Source organism: Pseudonaja textilis, chromosome 15 (assembly GCF_049901715.1).
Source record: "Pseudonaja textilis isolate UNSWEBS1 chromosome 15, rPseTex1.2, whole genome shotgun sequence".
Taxonomy (NCBI): domain Eukaryota; kingdom Metazoa; phylum Chordata; class Lepidosauria; order Squamata; family Elapidae; genus Pseudonaja; species Pseudonaja textilis.
In genome coordinates, this window is record NC_142004.1 from 10,839,051 (window position 1) to 10,856,560 (window position 17,510).

At 46.9% G+C, this 17,510-nt stretch overlaps 1 protein-coding gene across 1 annotated transcript; it reads right to left on the reverse strand.

The window, feature by feature from the left end:
* Positions 1-1,159: 1,159 nt before the first annotated feature.
* RFLNA (refilin A) lies at positions 1,160-17,307 on the reverse strand. The gene is made up of 5 exons (XM_026717055.2): positions 17,161-17,307; positions 15,575-15,721; positions 14,855-15,075; positions 6,905-7,014; positions 1,160-2,255 (listed from the first exon to the last, which is right to left on the reverse strand). Exons 3-5 carry the CDS (start codon positions 15,071-15,073, stop codon positions 1,916-1,918), a joined length of 669 nt encoding a protein of 222 aa, XP_026572840.1. The 5' UTR covers positions 15,074-15,075; positions 15,575-15,721; positions 17,161-17,307; the 3' UTR covers positions 1,160-1,915.
* Between the last annotated feature and the right edge of the window lie 203 nt (positions 17,308-17,510).

Consider the following 17,510-nt stretch of genomic DNA (forward strand, 5'->3'; position numbering starts at 1 on the left):
TTTTGGCTGCTGTTGCACACTGCTGGCTCATATTTAACTGGTTGTCCACTAAGAGCCCAAGATCTCTCTCCCAATCTCTAAGGTGGCATGATTCTGTCATTTAGTTTGGGGTGGGGTGACCAAAGGAACCCCAATGGGCTGAAAAACAGTTGAAAAGGCCATTCAGAGCTACAAAAGTGACTCGTGAACGGTCCTCGCGCTTACGACCGCCCTGGTTGCAGTGTCCCGGATCAGGGGATCGATGTTTGCCACCTCCCTAGCTTTGCTTTCCGACAAGCAAAAGTCAAGGGAGGAAGCTGGGTTCGCTTAACGACCATGGCACAAAGGTCGTAAATCAGGCACACTTAACATTGCTTAGCAATGGGGATTCTGCTCCCAACTGTGGCCGTAAGTCAAGGACTTATCCACCATGATTTATTTCCTGAACCGTTTGTGGGAAACGGAGGCCTCTCTGCAATCTCAATCCTCCGTCAACAACCCAAGTGTCTAATTTCTCTTCTTTTTCCATTGCTCCAGTCTTAAATACCCCACAAAATGAAAATTTAAAACTGCATCGTCCATCCATTCACCAAGGCAGTTATTTTAAGGTCATTCATGGTTAACAATTTCTCCAACAGTCTTGACTTCCAGATCACCCCAACAGATTCATTTGGATTTCATCTCCTTTCTAAAGCTCTCGTTTGGGGTTGTTTTAAAGCATCTCGAGGAAGATCAAATCAGTATCTAGAATAGAATAACAAGAGTTGAAAGAGGTCGTGGAGGTCTTCTAGTCCAACCCCCTGCTTAGGCAGGAAACCCTACACCACTTCAGACAGATGGTTGTCCAGTCTCTTCTTAAAAACTTCCAGCGTTGGAGCATTTACAACTTCTCCTCTTCTGCTACTTCTAACACTGATGCGAATGTTTGCAACCTTCCAAACGCTCAAGATCCCAGTCTTTAAAAGCAGGAAATATAATAGCAAGGAGATGCAAACTATTTTTCCCCCTTCCGGTTCTTTTGGCTACTTTACGGCTGGCAACGTGAAGTTGTTTCTTCTTCTGGTTTCCATGCATCCACTTCCGGTTCTCCTCTGAAAATCCTTCCCAGACATTTTAGAGAAGTGAACTCTTGAAAGTAGGAATTTGAAACACTTCTTTTCACAGAACGGTTTTTTTGGGAGGGAGGGAGGGGGGAATAGACATTTGGTCCAAGACAACTGTTGGTTCCCCCCCCCGCCCCCCCAAAAAGCTAAGTTTCTCACGCATAATTCTCGCATTAAATTCCTCCACCTTATATGTTAATCCCATCATGGTGACCTTGAGGCTTTCCAATAATATTCTCCAGATGAAATTAACACTTAGTTTGCTCAATTGGCCAATGAGTGGTGCAGCGGCCTAGAGGCGGTGCTCTCACCTCACAATCAGGAGGCTGTGAGTTCAATCCCAGGTAGAGGCAGGTATTTCTCTCTCTGGGCACGATGAGAATAGATCTGCCGAACAAAACTCTGCATTGGAGACCGGAAGGGCATCCGGCCAGTAAACCCTCAGCTCCATTCAATTGCGCAGGCTCCACCCTACAAGGGATTATGGGACCGTTAAATGATGAGGATTGCTCGATTGGCCAAGGAGATTCTTGGATAATATTTTTTTTTTCCCCCAAGGAAACAAACCTCCTAAAAGCCACGGGAAAATCTTCCAAAAAGTCTCATACTTAGAGAGATTTAAATAGTAAATGACTAAAGACAGCCTTCTGGATTAAACAGTGGCATTTAAGTGCTACATCTTCAAAGGAGGCTCTCTCACCAAACTGGTTCTTGAAGCGTGAAAGACGCTCACGTGGCCCACAATCGAGTCGACAAGGAAGAAATTGTAACCCTCTGAGGTGCCTTCAGGCAGGGGACGTGTCTCCAGGAGGTGGACCTATGCTGTCCATGGCCTAGCCTGACAAGTTCTCTGGAGGCGTCAGGTAGGCATTGTTGCTCTCGCACAAGGCGAGTTGGACACTGGAGGCGAACCACCGCTTGGCGCAGCCCAGCCGGTAGTTGAGTGTGGTCCGGTAAATGTTTTTGGCACGTTTGGGGAAAATGATGGTTGTGCTTTGATACCGGAGGGGCTTCTGACGCGGCTCGAAAAGGAGCTGAGACTTGTAGTTCCGCCAAGTGCAGTTGGGGGCCACCGTGACGGACTCTCGGTAGGTGGTGACAGTGGGCCTGGGGTGGTAGAAGATGTCATCCCGGAAGTGCTTCTCTGAGCTGTACTTGATCTCCGAATTGCACCTGGGGAGGGGAAAGAGAGGGTAAGGAAAAGGGGAATCCGGGTGGATCTAAGCCAGCATTCATCACAGCTAACCATCAACGGGTAGAATGGAATGGAGTGGAATGGGAATGGGAATGGAACAGAAAGAGATTAGAGAATAGAATAGCATATGGAACAGAATGTAGAATAGAATAGAATAGAATAGAATAGAATAGAATAGAATAGAATAGAATAGAATAGAATAGAATAGAATAGAATAGAATAGAATAGAATAGAATAGAATAGAGGATGGGAAAGAATAGAATTAATTAGAATAGAAATAAATACAAATAGAATAGAATAGAATAGAATAGAATAGAATAGAATAGAATAGAATAGAATAGAATAGAATAGAGGATGGGATGGGATAGGATAGGATAGGATAGAATTAATTAGAATGGAAATAGAAATAAATACAAATAGAATAGAATGCAGAATAGAATGGAATGGAATAGAATGGAATAGAATAGAATAGAATAGAATAGAATAGAATAGAATAGAATAGAATAGAATAGAATAGAATAGAATAGAATAGAATAGAATAGAATCGGGGATGGGATAGAATAGAATTAATTAGAATAGAAATAGAAATAAATACAAATAGAATAGAATGCAGAATAGAATGCAGAATAGAATAGAACAGAACAGAACAGAATAGAATAGAAATCGAACAGAGAATTAGAGAATGAAATGAGAATAGAATAGAATAGAAAATGAAATGAGAATAGGATAGGATAGAATTCTATTATTCTATAGAGTATAGAATAGAGTAACAGAGTTGGAAGGGACCTTGGAGGGTCTTCTAGTTCAACCCTCTGCTCAGGCAGGAAACCCTGCAACCATTTCAGACAAACAGTTGTCCAATCTCTTCTTAAAATCTTTCGCTGTTGGAGCACCCACAGCTTCTGGAGGCAAGTTGTTCCACTGGTTAATCATTCTCCCTGTCAGGAAATTTCTCCTTAGTTCTAAGTTGGCTTCTCTCCTGGATTAGTTTCCACCCATGGCTTCTTCTCCTGCCTTCTGGGGCTTTGGAGAAGAGCTTGACTAGAAGAGTCCCGGTGAAGTCTACGGAGATTCTCTATCACGCAGGTCCTGGTTGTCCCAAAGGCGCTTTTCCAAAAGTCAACTGGACTTCCTTTCTGGTTTTTTTTTTTTCCTCTTGAAAAGGTTTCACTTCTCATCCAAGAAGCTTCTTCCATTCTAACCGAAGGATCCCTATCATTCATTAGAACTGAAGAAGCATCTTGGATGAGAAGCGAAACGTCTTCAAGGAAAAAATACCCAAGGATGTTCAGTTGCCTTTTGGGAAAGTACCCCCGAGACCTCTGGGGATGAGGATAAATGCTTTTCATTGAACTTTGTCCGCTGAATCAACCCTCAAATTTCCCTCCAAACTCAACTTTCTGAGGGTCTCTTCAGTCGTCTGCCTGCTCTCAAGGTGGGCCACGCGACTAAACTTCTCTGGCTTGGAACAGCTAATCCCATTTTTTCTGAAGGACTAAATGTTTTTTTCCGGTGAGACCAGTCTATCAGGTCATGTTCTGACCCAAACCTGGTTCCACAAGAGTAAACACAAGACAAAGGTACCAGCACAACCTTTTGCTGTTTCGTTTACGAATCCTGTTTCTTCACAGATAAAAGGCTGCTTCCAACTATAATTAGCTCCGATAAGGAAAAGCTTTGGCAAGTTTTTGCAAATCTGCCAAGAATACCAGATAAAGTTCCTAAACAATAAATCAAAGAGTCTCCAAACACCAACTCAGATATTCTAACGTCCACCAGGCTCGAGTATCAAACTTCTTTGCCTTCTGCAAAGAATTGCGGTTTCTCAGCTGGCTTTTATCTTCTCAGGGAGGGGCAGCCTTACTCCCGAGTCGCCCGTGCTGCTGCAGCTGCTCTTTCCTTCCAGCAGCCCTGCGTGCATGAGCACTGGGCACAGGCTCCTCGGGGACCTCTTCATCACTGCTGCCAGCCTCCAACATCTCCAAAGCCAGCCTTCCACTCCCTGATGGTCCTGGCCCCATCCCTGCCTCACACGCAGGTCCCTCGTCCGAGTCCTCGCTCTCTGAGACTTCAGCCATCCATACCTGCTGCCAGCAAACCACAATAGGGCAACCTGGTCTATCCAAATATGGGACGGAGCGTAACTGCTTCCACTTTTGCCTTTCAGACCCGATCCAGGAGCCTTCGCAGGCAGTCGCTTTCACTAGAAACTATTTTTGTGTTGAACTGATATTTACCGACAAAAGAAATAAAGGGAGACTTGTATAGATCTATTTCAAGCTATTTAGCTCTCGTCAGCTAGCCATACACTTCTGGGATTCGAACCTGGGCTACTTGCATATTAGGTCAATGTGTTAACCTCTAAGCCACGGGCTCTCCTTGCTTTGTCAGTTATACCATGGGAAAGATTATGTGTTTTTTTTCTGGTGAGACTGGTCTATCAGGGCAACCTGGTCTGTCGAACTATGGGACAGAGCATACTGAAAGACTTCTGAAGGTCTGTTATTTTTGCTTGGTCTTCTATCCTGTGTCAACTCGCTACAGGACACCTTCAAGAAGTGAGGGGAGCCGAATGTCAACTTGTAAAGCATTCCTATGCCTGTGTTACGGTTGCCATAAACATGGGCGGGGGGAGAGGAAATTAAATCATGATTTAATTAGGGCAATCGCTGGAATCATGACATCCTGTTTATCCACAGAAATATTCTGGAAAATTGTCTAAACCACTGTTTCTCAACCATGGCTTTCAAACTTTTGGGGAGGTGAAGAGGGTGGACTTCAACTCCCCAAATTCCCCATGGCTGGGGCATTCTGGGAGTTGACGTCCATCCATCTTAAAGTTGCCAAGATTGGAAAACATTGGACTAACCCATTTCTAAACCCTAACCAGAAGACATTTTTAACAGATTAACAGAGTTGGAAGGGACCATGTAGGTAATCCAGTCCAACCCTCCCACCCAAGCAGGAGACCCTACACCATTTGTGACAGGTGGGCAGTCCAGTCTCTTCTGGAAAGCTTCCAACGATGAAGCTCCCACAACTTCTGAAGGCAACTTCTGTTCCATTGGTTGATCGCCCTCGCCTACACCAATGGGTTGGACTTGATGACCTCAAAGGCCCCTTCCAATTCGAGAATTCCAGGATTAGCAGGCTGGCCAACGGCGCTTTTGACAGTTTTTGGCAAAACCTCTGAAATAGCAAGCTTTTCTGCTCTAAGAAAAACAGCTCTTGTCTTGGCTGTGGGCAATTTGCTGCTTCCGTGTCTCTCTGTCTCTCTCTCTGTCTCTCTCTCTCTCTCTCTCTCTCTCTCTCTCTCTCTCTCTCTCTCAGTAGCTGAAGCAACTGCAGCCCTGGTATAAAAAGATTAAATGCCAGGCGTGGTGTTTAGCATTTGCCAACGCCCTCAACCAGGCTTGGCCCGGAGCAGAGCAGGAGAAACACAATCTGTTTAATGAGTTTTGCAGCTCAGTTCAGAGCCCTGCAGAGAAATTGGTGAAGAAAACACCAATTGGAGGAGACAATTGGGGGGGAGGAATAATAACAACAACAACAACAACAAATAATAATAATAATAATAATAACAACAATAATAATAATGATGATGATAATAATAATAATAATAATAGTAATAATAATAAAAGCCCAGTTGGCAGCCTCTTCACAGATTTATCTTTCAGATAAGTTCCCAGCGAGTTAGCAGCTACACCGCCCTGCAAAATGTGGCTGGGATATTTTCAGCCCATCCCTACACCTTTGGCGGCGACTCCTTTGGGGGAACGTTTAGGCGTGGGAGATAATTTGACTTAAGCGGGGAGGCGTCAAGCGTCAAGCTCATTTATCTCTATGGCCATTTTGATGCACAGAATTCAAGGCCAAATTTTTTGGCTTCCGATCAGAGATAAACGCAATGCAAGATGTAAGCGCTTCCCACCTTTTATCTCCCAGCTGGGCTCTTTTCACTTGCGAGCCACGGAAGAGAATAATTGCCACTCAGGGACGAACTGTGGCGTTCTTGGTGCTCCCTGAGCTGGGTGGTTTTCTTGCAGACATTTCATGTTACCCCAGTAGGTAACATCATCGGTGTTAGAAGGAGGAGTGTTTGGAAGGAGGAGGAGGAGGACTGCGGGGTCCTTGGAGTTCTCTGACCTTGCATGATCCAACTAGGTAATATCATCAGTGCAAGGAGGAGGGGAAGGAGGATGAGGATGAGGATTAAATGGTCCCTGGCGATCTCCAAGCTTGGCGGTTTTCTTGCAGATGTTTCATGCCCTATCAGTATTGGTGGGATTGTTGTTTTCTTCTTGGTAGTTCCTTGATTGGGTTATTGTTTGTTGCTTGTATATGGCATGAAACAACCAGACAAGGCCCGCCCCTCCCTTCTCCTCCCTCCTCCTAGTCCTGCTCTCAACGATGTTACCTAGCTGGGTCATGAAACATTTGTAAGAAAACCACCAAGCTCAGAGAGCACCAAGGGCCCCACAGTCCAGCCATCGTTTCTCATCCCTCCTCATTTCCACAAAGCAATTGCAATTAAAACAGCCCTCAAACCCATCCATAAATTCTGCAAATTGTATTTACTTTCTTGCAGGAGATGGAAGAAGACAGAAGAGCAAGCTGTAAATGTTACCTGATTTCCTGTGCTGGCTCAGGGTTGACTTCTATGCTTTCTCCAAAAAACACCGGGTACAATCGAGGTCTGGTTTCAGAAGCATAGGAGTTCAGAAAAACACAAGGAATCTGTAGGGAGAAAAGGCAGGAAATCAGCCAGGAATAAAAGAAGAACAGGGACAAATCTTGTCTTAATGCACATGAACGTGCTGGTCCTTATAAACCCCTCTGAATCCCATCCGTATTGCAAGAACCGCTCGGCATCATAAGGCAGGTGTTTGACAAAGTCACAAAATTTTATTCTGGGATACAATCAAGGTCAAGGGAGGCACTAATCCCACTCTATAAAGCCGTAGTGAGACCATACCTAGAGTACTGCATACAGTTTTGGCCACCACACTATAAAAAAAGATGTTGAGACTCTAGAAAGATGGCAGAGAAGAGCAACCAGGATGATGGGGGGACTGGAGGCTAAAACATACGATGAACGGTTGCAGGAACTGGGCCTGGCTAGTCTAATGAAGAGAAGGACCAGGGGAGATAGGAGAGCAGCCTTCCACTATTTGAGGGGCTGCCACAGAGAGGAGGAGGGGTCAAGCTATTTTTCAAAGTACCTGAAGGCCAGACAAGGAATAATAGATGGAAACTGATCAAGAGAGAGATTCAACGTGGAAACAAGGAGAAATTTTCTGAGAGTGAAAACAATCAACCAAAGGAACAGAAGTTGCCTTCGGAAGTTGTGGGAGCTTCATCACTGGAGGCTTTCAAGAAGAGTCTGGACCACCATCTGTCAGAAATGGTGTAGGGTCTCCTGCTTGGGCAGGGGGTTGGACTAGATGACCTACAAGGTCCCTCCCAACTCTGTTAACCTGTTACTAATTGTAGTTGTACAGGTAGTCTTCCACTTGCAAACAAAGTGACCATTTGAACTTCGAACAGATTGTGGTTAGTCAATTGTTTTCCGAGCTTGGCAACTGGAAGACTTCAACTCCTAGAATTCCTCAGGGCTGGAGAATGCTGGGAGTTGTAGTCCACATATTTTAACATTGCCAAAGTTGAGAAATACTGTTCTAAAACATCTGGAAAGTCCTCCCTTTAATCAGTTATGCATAAAGGCTGCAGTATTCCCAGCTGCGGGGGGCAATTTGCATGAAAAAAAAAAAGAACTCCAACATGATATTTTGGCATGAGGTTTATGAAATAGCAGATGGGGATTTTCTGGATAGCAGCCTTTATCTGTATCCAGAGATGCATAAGGCTGTTTACATACTCCAGGGAGCATCCAAACGAAACAGAGAACAATGCATATTTTGGGTGTGCGCAGAATGTGTTGATTCAGTGCGACAATCAGGATCGGCAATCATCCTAAATTTTCCTGGTGCAAACAGAAAGAAAGCATGTTAAAGAGCCACAGGTGTATTTTTCCATGAATGGCCTGGAGAAGAACAATTTTCCAAGCACAATGAGGGAGGGAGGGAAGGAAGGAAGGAAAGGAGGGAGGGAAGGAGGAAGAAAAAAGGAGAGAAAAGGAGGGAGCGAAAAAGGTAGGAAAGAAGGACTTCAGACAACCTAAAGAGAATTGGACATCCCTGAAAATAAAACCGTGAAGTATGAGCAAACAAAATGATGTTCATTGCAAAAAGATAAGAGAAATTAGCACTGAATTAAAAGCTGTGACCTCCTGAAAAAAAATAGAAGGCATCTAATATGCAAAGTTCTTAGGGACTAGCACCTTGTTTGACATTGTTTGCAAGTTGACATGAATGTCTTTCCGATTCGGTGCGGAATGAGTAATGAGCTTTTCTCCCTAATATTTCCTTTAGAACCAGCACTTCTTCCTCTCTGGAGTACACTCTTTTTACGTCTTAGTGGACAACCAGTTAAATATGAGTCAGCAGTGTGTGGCGGCAGCAAAAAAAACCCCAATGCAATCCTAAATTGCATTAACAGAGGGATACAATCAAGATCACGGGAAGTACCACTCTATAAAGCCTTAGTGAGACCACACCTAGAGTACTGCATTCAGTTTTGGTCACCACACTATAAAAAAGATGTTGAGACTCTAGAAAGAGTGCAGAGAAGAGCAACCAGGATGATTAGGGGACTGGAGACTAAGGCATATGAAGAACGGTTGCAGGAACTGGGCCTGGCTAGTCTAGGGAAGAGAAGGACCAGGGGAGACAGGAGAGCAGTCTTCCAGTATTTGAGGGGCTGCCACAGGGAGGATGATGGGGGGTCAAGCTATTTTCTAAAGCACCTGAAAGCCAGACAAGGAACAATGGATGAAAACTGAACAAAGAGAGATTCAACCTGGAAATAGGGAGAAATTTTCTGACTGTGAGAGCAATCAACCCATGGAACAGAAGTTGCCTTCAGAAGTTGTGGGAGCTTCATCGCTGGAAGCTTTCAAGAGGAGACTGGACTGTCATTGGTCAGAAAATGGTGTAGGGTCTCCTGCTTGGGTGGGGGTTGGACTAGATGACCTACAAAGTCCCTTCCAACTCTGTTAATCTAATCTAAACCCTGGGGGTGGGGAGAGAGAGAGAGAGAGAGAGAGAGAGAGAGAGAGATTACACTTACCTGCTGATATAGGAACGTCGGGGAGAATTCAGACAGGTTTTAGCAGCTCAAAGCAGAGAAGAGACCCAACCATGGGGATCGCACAACAGTGACGCAATTTAAAATATGAGCAGAACTTTTAATTCTGTTCTGGGTCTTCCAGTTGCCAGAAGCAAAAAAGAGAAGCCACCCCCCCACCTCTAATCTCTGGTTTAAAGTGGGCCCAAAGAACACGATTTATCTTTCTATCACAGGCACTGAGCTACCCTTGAGGGGTTAATGCAGAGATACAGCACTACAGCAGGCCTGCCAGGCACAATTTTAGTAACCACAAACAGACGAAGGCTTGAAATCCTAGCAATGCAACCGATGCGGGTGCCAGAACTAGAGGTACCCCTGGCCAAAAAAAAGGAAGAAAGAAAAAAAAAGAAAAAGAAAAAGAAAGCCAACCCCAAATAAAAACAATCCGACGCTAAGGAATCTTGGCTTCGGTGCCAAGGCAACTGAAATGGGGCACTCCGGAGAAGTTGTGCAAGGCGAGCAATGTTTTGAGGCAGGATGCCTTCGTGCCACGATTTTACAAACCACACCTGGAATCCTGCATCCAGCTTTGGTCCCCTCGTTACAGAAGAGATGTTAACCACGTTTAACCTCAGTTGAGCTAGTTTGGGACTCTGCATCTTGTGCAAGTCCAGGTTAAGGCGTAGCTTTTCATCTCTTTCTTGGTTGTCTTGTTCTGGCTTTTTCTCCTGCGAACAATCAACTCTTCAGTATCTTCATAAATGACTTTTAAATGAGGGAATAGAAGTGGAACTCATCAAATCAGATGACACTAAGCTGGCAGGAGTAGCCAACACCCCAGAAGACAAGCTCAGAGTCCCAAAAGATCTTGGCAGACTTGAACAATGGGCTCTTATCTAACAACAGGACATTTAATGTGGAGAAAAGCTGGGTTTTACACCTGGGCAGGAAAAACCAAAGGTACAAGTAAAGATTAGGCGAAACCTGGCTCAAAAACAGTGACTGTAAGGGGGACCTTGGAGTCCTAGTGGACAATCCCTTAAACACGAGCCAGAAGTGTGCAGCAGCAGCAGCCAAAAAAGCCAACGCAGTCCTAGGCTGCATTAAGAGAGGCACAGAATTAAAATCGAGAGAAGTATTGCTTTATAAAAACCTTAGTAAGGCCTCGCCTGAAATACTGCATCCAGTTTTGGTCACCACATCACAAGAAAGATACTGAGATTTTGGAAAAAGTGCAAGGAAGAGCAACTGAGAGGATTAAAGGCCTGGAGACCCAAAACATACTAAGAATGGTTTGCAGGAACTGGGTATGTTTAGTCTACAGCAGGGGGGCCAAACTTGATTTCATGGAGAGCTGCATCAGGGTTATGTTTGACCTGGGGGTGGGGGGGTTGGGCTGGATTTTTACCGAATTGTGGATCTGCCCAAACACCTGATTCTATGTCCCCCTCCAGTATATCAGTTCTTAGTTCTGTGGACATCCACATGATATCAATTCTAGACAGGGGCGGTCTTCAAAAAATGTATCAACCATTTCTCTGCCCAGTTGCTAGGTGGGTGTGGCCCAGGTTTGGGATTCTACCAGTTCGCACCTATTCGCTAGAACCAGTTGTTAACATTCTAAGCAGTTCGGAGAACCGGTTGTGAGAAGAAATTCCCAGCCTAATCCTGTAAGGAAGGCAGGAAGGAAACATTCTGGTGTTGCTTACAGAAACTGCCTCTCTGTTAACCCTTATTATATTCTTGGCAGGACTAGACTTCCTGTCTCTGGAACTTCTCTGGAGTTTTATTTCCCCTCCTTTGCTGGTACTGTGCTTGTGTGGAGTGACCATTCAAAGTTACAATGGCCCTGAAAAAAGGGACTTATGACCATGTTTCACACTTACGACTGTTGCAGCATCCCCACAGTCATGAGAGGCCAGGTGAGGAGATGCGTGCCTTGATGTGAGTGATATTGAGTTGGCTGCACCCAGCCAATAACATGACCACCAAGCCATGTCCACCCAGTCACATGACCACCAAGCCACACCCACCACCTAAGCTACACCCACAGAACCCATTGTTAAAAATTTGAATCCCTAGCCTGGGAGAAAAAAAAATGGGCTGTGGGGGGCATTTTTGCCCTCCCCGGGCTCCGGAGGCTCTCTGGAAGCCAGAAACAGGCCCATTTCCAGCCTTTGCCAGTTTGCCTGAACTGGTGAAAACCGGTAGTAGCTCACCCCTGATTCTAGACCCCCGATGGCAAACCAATAGCATGCCTGCCGGAAGTGGCACGCTGAGCCATTACTGCAGGCGTGCAAGCCCCAGCCAAACTTACCAGCACTCCGCATGCGCACACCTCCCAGCTGATTTTCGGCCTGTTTGAGGCTGTTTTCACCCTCCTGGAGGCTCAAGGGAAGCCTCTGCAGCCTTGGGAAGCTGAAAAATGGGCTTCCGGAAATACTGGAAGTGCCCAAACGGGCCCTTTTTCAGCCTCCCAAGTCTGCAGAAGGTTCCCTCAAGCCCCCCGGAGAGCGAAAACAGCCTCCCCTGGGCTCTCGAGGCCCTCCGGAGGCTGAAAACGGGCACTTCCGGCAGGGAGGGGCAGGGGGGCGCATTGCATTGCGAGTGCCAGCGGCTCATGTGCGGTTGCACGCGCGCTTTAGGCACACCACGACAAAAAAGATTTGCCATCACTGTTCTAGACCCTTCTAGCTCTATTCTGACTGATTGATTGGGTTTGTCTCTCTTTTTTGGCCATCAGAGAAGGATCAATGCAGGAGGGCTAGCGAACTTTCAGAGTTACAATAGGACTGGAATAATTAAAAAAAAGACTTTTGGCTGGTCCTCGGACTTACAACCGTTGCAGCATCCCCACAGTCACGTGATCCAAATTCGGGCCCTTGGCATTGGTTGCCGCAACTTGGGGGGTCACGTGATTACCATTTGCCACCTTCCCCAGCCTGGTTCCGACATGCAAACTCAACCTGGGAAGCCGACTGCAACGATTTACTTAAACGACTGCAACGATTTACTTCACAACTGCAAGGGATTCTCTTATAACAACCGTGACCAAAAGAAAAAAAAGGGGGTGAAAACAGTTCCCCCCAAAAGATGCTCAACCCGGACAGATTAAAAAAATCCCACAGATCAGTGGTGGGATTCATCCGGTTCACACCAGTTCAAGAGAACCACTTATTAACTTTCTGAGCAGTTGGGTGAACTGGTTGCTGGAAGAAATCATTAGGGCAGAGAACCGGTGGTTAAATGACTTGAACCCCACCATGGCCACATATCCTTAAACTGGGTTAATGTGAATCTTGGCTAGCTCCTTTGCAAGTCGGCGGATGGCTTCTGTGTTACAGAAACGAAGCCCCTGGGGTTCCCTGAGGTTGCAAACTTGGAGGTTTTATTTGCTATCCTCCTTTGTTTGTTTAGAGCGGGGAAGATTAGCAAGTTTCCGCCTGCCAAGACCTCAATTTTCCCAAGGAAAAATCTGCCATAAGGACACATTAAAAAAAAAAAAAAAATCTAGGGCCTCTTCATTTTTAAAAAATCTTACCGCCGCAGCAAGGAAAGCTCCCACTCTGGAAAATTCTGGTTTTTTTTTTTACTTTCCCCTTTTTTCTTTCCCTACTTTAGAAATCCACGGAACTGAGCTTTGCTAGGCTGTGGTGAATTGCAACTGGTTCTCACACACAGAGACAAACAAGGCGACAATATTCCCTCACCCACATTTTGGTCCACCTGTGGCTAAGCTCACAGGATGCTTGTCCTCAGCAGGGTGTGAAGAACTTACAGGTTCGAGATAAAACACGTTAACTAGTAATTAATTTAGCAGGCGAGGGGACTCCGCCCAGTTAATTATTTTAGGAGATAACACGTTCCACCTTCGTCCTTAGCATTTCACAACCTTAGCGCGTTTCGGTTAACCTAGATGTTTCCTCATGCTTTGGTCTCTCTCTCTCTCTTTCTCTCTCTCTCTCTCTCTCTCTCTCTCTCTCTCTGTCCTCCAGGAGGACTAGAAACCTGAAACTTTCCACAAACAAGACTTGCAGAGCCAATATAATATCCTGCAGAATCTTGGCCTGAGCCACACCCTTGTTGTGTGAAATGAGACAAAATATTTCACTATTTAATGACTAGCCGAGGGGTCAAGCAACCAGACATCTGGGAATTTTTTTTTTTTTTTAAATAGAAACATTACTATGCCTGCAATTTGGATGAGAAATGGTGATCGTTCAACCAGCAGAACACTCCACCAATTGTAAGTATTGGTTTCCAAGCTAATTCATTCCAGAAAAGCAAATGATATGGACTTCTTGCAATTGGTTTTTATTAATTTTATCCCGCCTTCGTTATTTTTATAAGTAACTCAAAGCAGCAAACATATCTAATCCTTCTTCCTCTTGCTCTTTAGCCCACAACACCAACCACCCTATGAAGTGGGTTGGGCTGAGAGAGATTGATTCAAGGTTACTCAACTGGTTTTCGTGCTTAAGGCAGGACTAGAACTCCCAGTCGCCTAGTGATTGGCCCAAAGTCACCCAGGTAGCTTTCATGCCTAAGGCGGGACTAAAACTCACCGTCTCCTGGTGATTGGCCCAAAGTCACCCAGCCCATTTTCATGTCTAAGATAGAATTACAATTCAGTCTCCTGGTGATTGGCCCAAAGTCACCTAGTCCACTTTCACGCCCAAGGTAGCTAGAACTCACAGTCATCCTGGTGATTGACTTAAAGTCACCCAGCTGGCTTTCATGCTTAAGGCAAGACTAGAATTCTTCCTCTCTTGGTGATTGGCCCAAAGTCAACCAGCCTAAGGCAGAACTAGAACTCCCAGTTGCCTGGTTTCAATGATTCAGCCCGTAAAGCATGCTCAGCTATGACAGCACGCAAAGCCCCACACCTTGGCAAGAAATTACTTGCAAAGATTGCAGCAATCCAAATTAAAATAGGAGTTTCTTTGAACGAGGCTGGCAAATTGCAAAGTCAGATTCACAGACACACAGACTCACACACAGACAGACAGACAGACAGACAAAGTCAAAAGTCAGATGATGATGATGATGATTATTATTATTATTATTATTATTATTATTATTATTATTATTATTATTATTATTATTTGGCCAAACTTACCTGCTGGCAAATTGCAAAGTCAGATTCACAGACACACAGACTCACAGACAGACAGACAGACAGACAGAGAAAGTCAAAAGTCAGATTATTATTATTATTATTATTATTATTATTTGGCCAAACTTACCTGCTGGCAAATTGCAAAGTCAGATTCACAGACACACAGACTCACACACACACAGACAGACAGACAGACAGACAGACAGACAGACAGACAGACAGAGAAAGTCAAAAGTCAGATTATTATTATTATTATTTGGCCAAACTTACCTGCTTCCCTTTCGGCCCATCTCTCCCGGGCTCCTGATCCAGGATTTCTGTGCAGGAATTCTTGTCCGCGGCTTTGTTCTCGGCTCCGCCCGGAGACAAAGAGTAGAAAGGGGGGCTCGGGCTGGGGGGCAGCCCCGAATCAGGACTGTCCAGCAAACTTTCCCGATTCTTTTCTTTGTTGGTGTTGTCCATACCTTGGAACTGCAAGTGACCCACCATGACTGGCCAGGTGGGGAGGTTGAAGGTGGGGGAAGGAGGAGGAAAAGCGGAAAGAATAATGGGTCAGGGAAGATAAAATCCGCCAAGCTGACCAAAAAATCCACCTCTTCCTGGGTGGGCCAAGAAATGGGAAGCGGTACGGGGTGGGCAGTCCATTTCCCCAAGGGGATACCTGACAAACTGGGCCTGTCTGGAAGGCCGAATCAACAAGGCTGCGTTGCAGGCACGCAAATTGGAAAAACAAAAGTAGCAGTTGGCTTTTAAACTAAAAAATGAAGTCGTATCGCGTGCATCTTCGTATGTTTATTTACACGTGATTTCTATTTTCTTTAAAGGACCTCACGTGGGTCAGATTGGGGTAGCTAATGGGTCAGATGTGGCCCAGGGACCCCGAAATGCCCAGGTTTGGCCAAGAGGAAGGGGCAGGAGAGGGTGGATTTAAAAGATCATGTATACGGTCCTTATACTTCCAGTTCTTTTTTTTTTTTTAGCACGGCCTACCTTGAAAGGTGGTTAGGAGGCTGTCTCAATACTCCTGTTTCTCGGAGGTAGGCTTTAGGAGGGGAGGAGCTGGGGTCCAGAAGAGTCCGACTCAAGCCCCCCGCCCCTAAGTGCTCATGGGGTGACCTTTCCCAGTCTCAGCTCAAGCTAGGGAGGAAAAGAATCAAGAATGAATCTCCCCCAAAGTATCCGAAGGTGAGAAATAGCAAATGAAAGAGTGGTCATCTTTAGCACGGCTACCAAGCCAGGATTTGGGGTCCAGCAAACCTCTGGAGACCCTCCCCCCCATCTGCTTCTAAGGGGTGGTCTAATACACACACATACACAAATGCACACTGACATTCAACCCCTCTTCACTTTTTTTGCAGGTGAGAATTGCAGGCTCTGCATTTTGCTTGCCACGGAGATGCAAACCCCTGGTAAGTTTGTGGGTTCCCCCCAAAGGGTTGGGGTGACCTTTCCCAAATTGGTTTTTATGGGAAGAAGTGCTGGTTTTTGCCTGCCCAAAGACAGGCTCCCTCTCCTTCAGGGTCTTGAACCCCTGAAAGGAAAGCCAAAACCCCAACTTTAGGAGAAATGGGTGGAGAGGACTGGGAGCAATAGTGCATCTCACTCCTGCAACCTCCTCCACCAGAAATAAGGATCCCTCTCCCTCCTGGAATCAGCCAAAGCCTTTAAAGACGCTTCTTCTGCTCCGTTCCACCCCCCTGACCTGCCTTCTTCTCCCCGAGTTGCATTCACACGTCATTCCAGGAAAGCTGGCTGGGTAAAAAGCCCCCCCCCCAGCCGTCCACCCTCCTGCGCCCCGGCAACCGCGCGGTTGAGTTTCCAGGAGGGCTGGAATGCCCTCGCCGTTCAAAGTGTCCCGGGAAGACGAGCCGGCCCGATTGGAGCGCGGAGATTCCTTGGGACGCTTCTGCCCCGAACCGAACCGACCCTAACCCAACCCAGCTCAGCCCAGCCCAGGCCTTGGTTGGAGAGAAGGGGGCTTTCACGGAGAGCTCCCGGTCCCCTCTCCGGAGCCCCGACTGCACCTCCGAGAGCGCAGATCGCGCACGGTCCGGGGCGCGCAGCTTACACCCTCCGCTCTGGGGTTAATCCAGCGCACGGGTGAGTGGGTGGGTTTCCGGGGGTCCTCGGCTGCTTGTCCCAGCCTCCTGCCTCCGTTCCGGCTCCTCTGTTGCTCGGAGGATGCCCGGAGCGCAGGATGGAGAAGGCGCAGGGTGAGCGGGCGATGTCCAGCGACGCGCCCCGGCTCCTGCCTGCCTGCCTGCTTTCTTTCTTTCCTTCCTTCCTTCCTTCCTCCCCCTTCCTTCCTTCCTTCCTTCCCCTTCCTTCTTTCCTTTCCTTCCTTCCTTTCCTTCCTTCCTTCCTTCCTTCCCTTCCTTCTTTCCTTCCTTCCTTCTTCTTTCCTTTCCTTCCTTCCCTTCCTTCCTTCCTCCCTTCCCTTCCTTCTTTCCTTTCCTTCTTTCCTTTCCTTCCTTCCCTTCCTTCCTTCTTCCCTTCCCCTCCCTTCTTTCCTTTCCTTCCTTCTCCCTCCCACCCCCAAATGGGGAAGCGGAGTCCAACCATCCCCGGAGCCCTACGTGGGAGCGGCGAGCTCTTCTGCAGCGCGGCGGCGGCGGCCGCTCCGCTCCAACTGCAGCTCCCTTCGGCCCCCGAGGCAAGGCCGGTCCGGACCCCGAGCTGAGCCTCCCGGCTGCTCCTCCGCCGCCGCCGCCTCTTTCCCCTCCCCGAGCCTGGCCCGCCTCCTCCGCCTCCTCCTCCTCCTCCTCGCGAGGAGCAGAGGCGGCCCCTCGCTCTCCCCAGCAAGCTCTTGGTGGTCGTGGGGACGCCTCCTCCTCTCCCGGCCTCCCTCTCTGCTTCTGGGTGGGGACGCGTCCACACGTGCGCTTTTTTGGAGAGGGGCGAGGATTGCGCGGGGGTGGGTGGGGGA

What these genes read in the sequence shown, in the direction of transcription:
- RFLNA (XM_026717055.2), bottom strand. Translation starts at nt 15,073, where the DNA reads ATGGTGGGTCACTTGCAGTTCCAAGGTATGGACAACACCAACAAAGAA. An exon ending in ATGGGCCGAAAGGGAAGCAG is followed by an intron (nt 7,015 to 14,854) that starts GTAAGTTTGGCC and finishes TTCTCCCTACAG; the next exon opens with ATTCCTTGTGTTTTTCTGAA. An exon ending in GAGCCAGCACAGGAAATCAG is followed by an intron (nt 2,256 to 6,904) that starts GTAACATTTACA and finishes TCCCCTCCCCAG; the next exon opens with GTGCAATTCGGAGATCAAGT.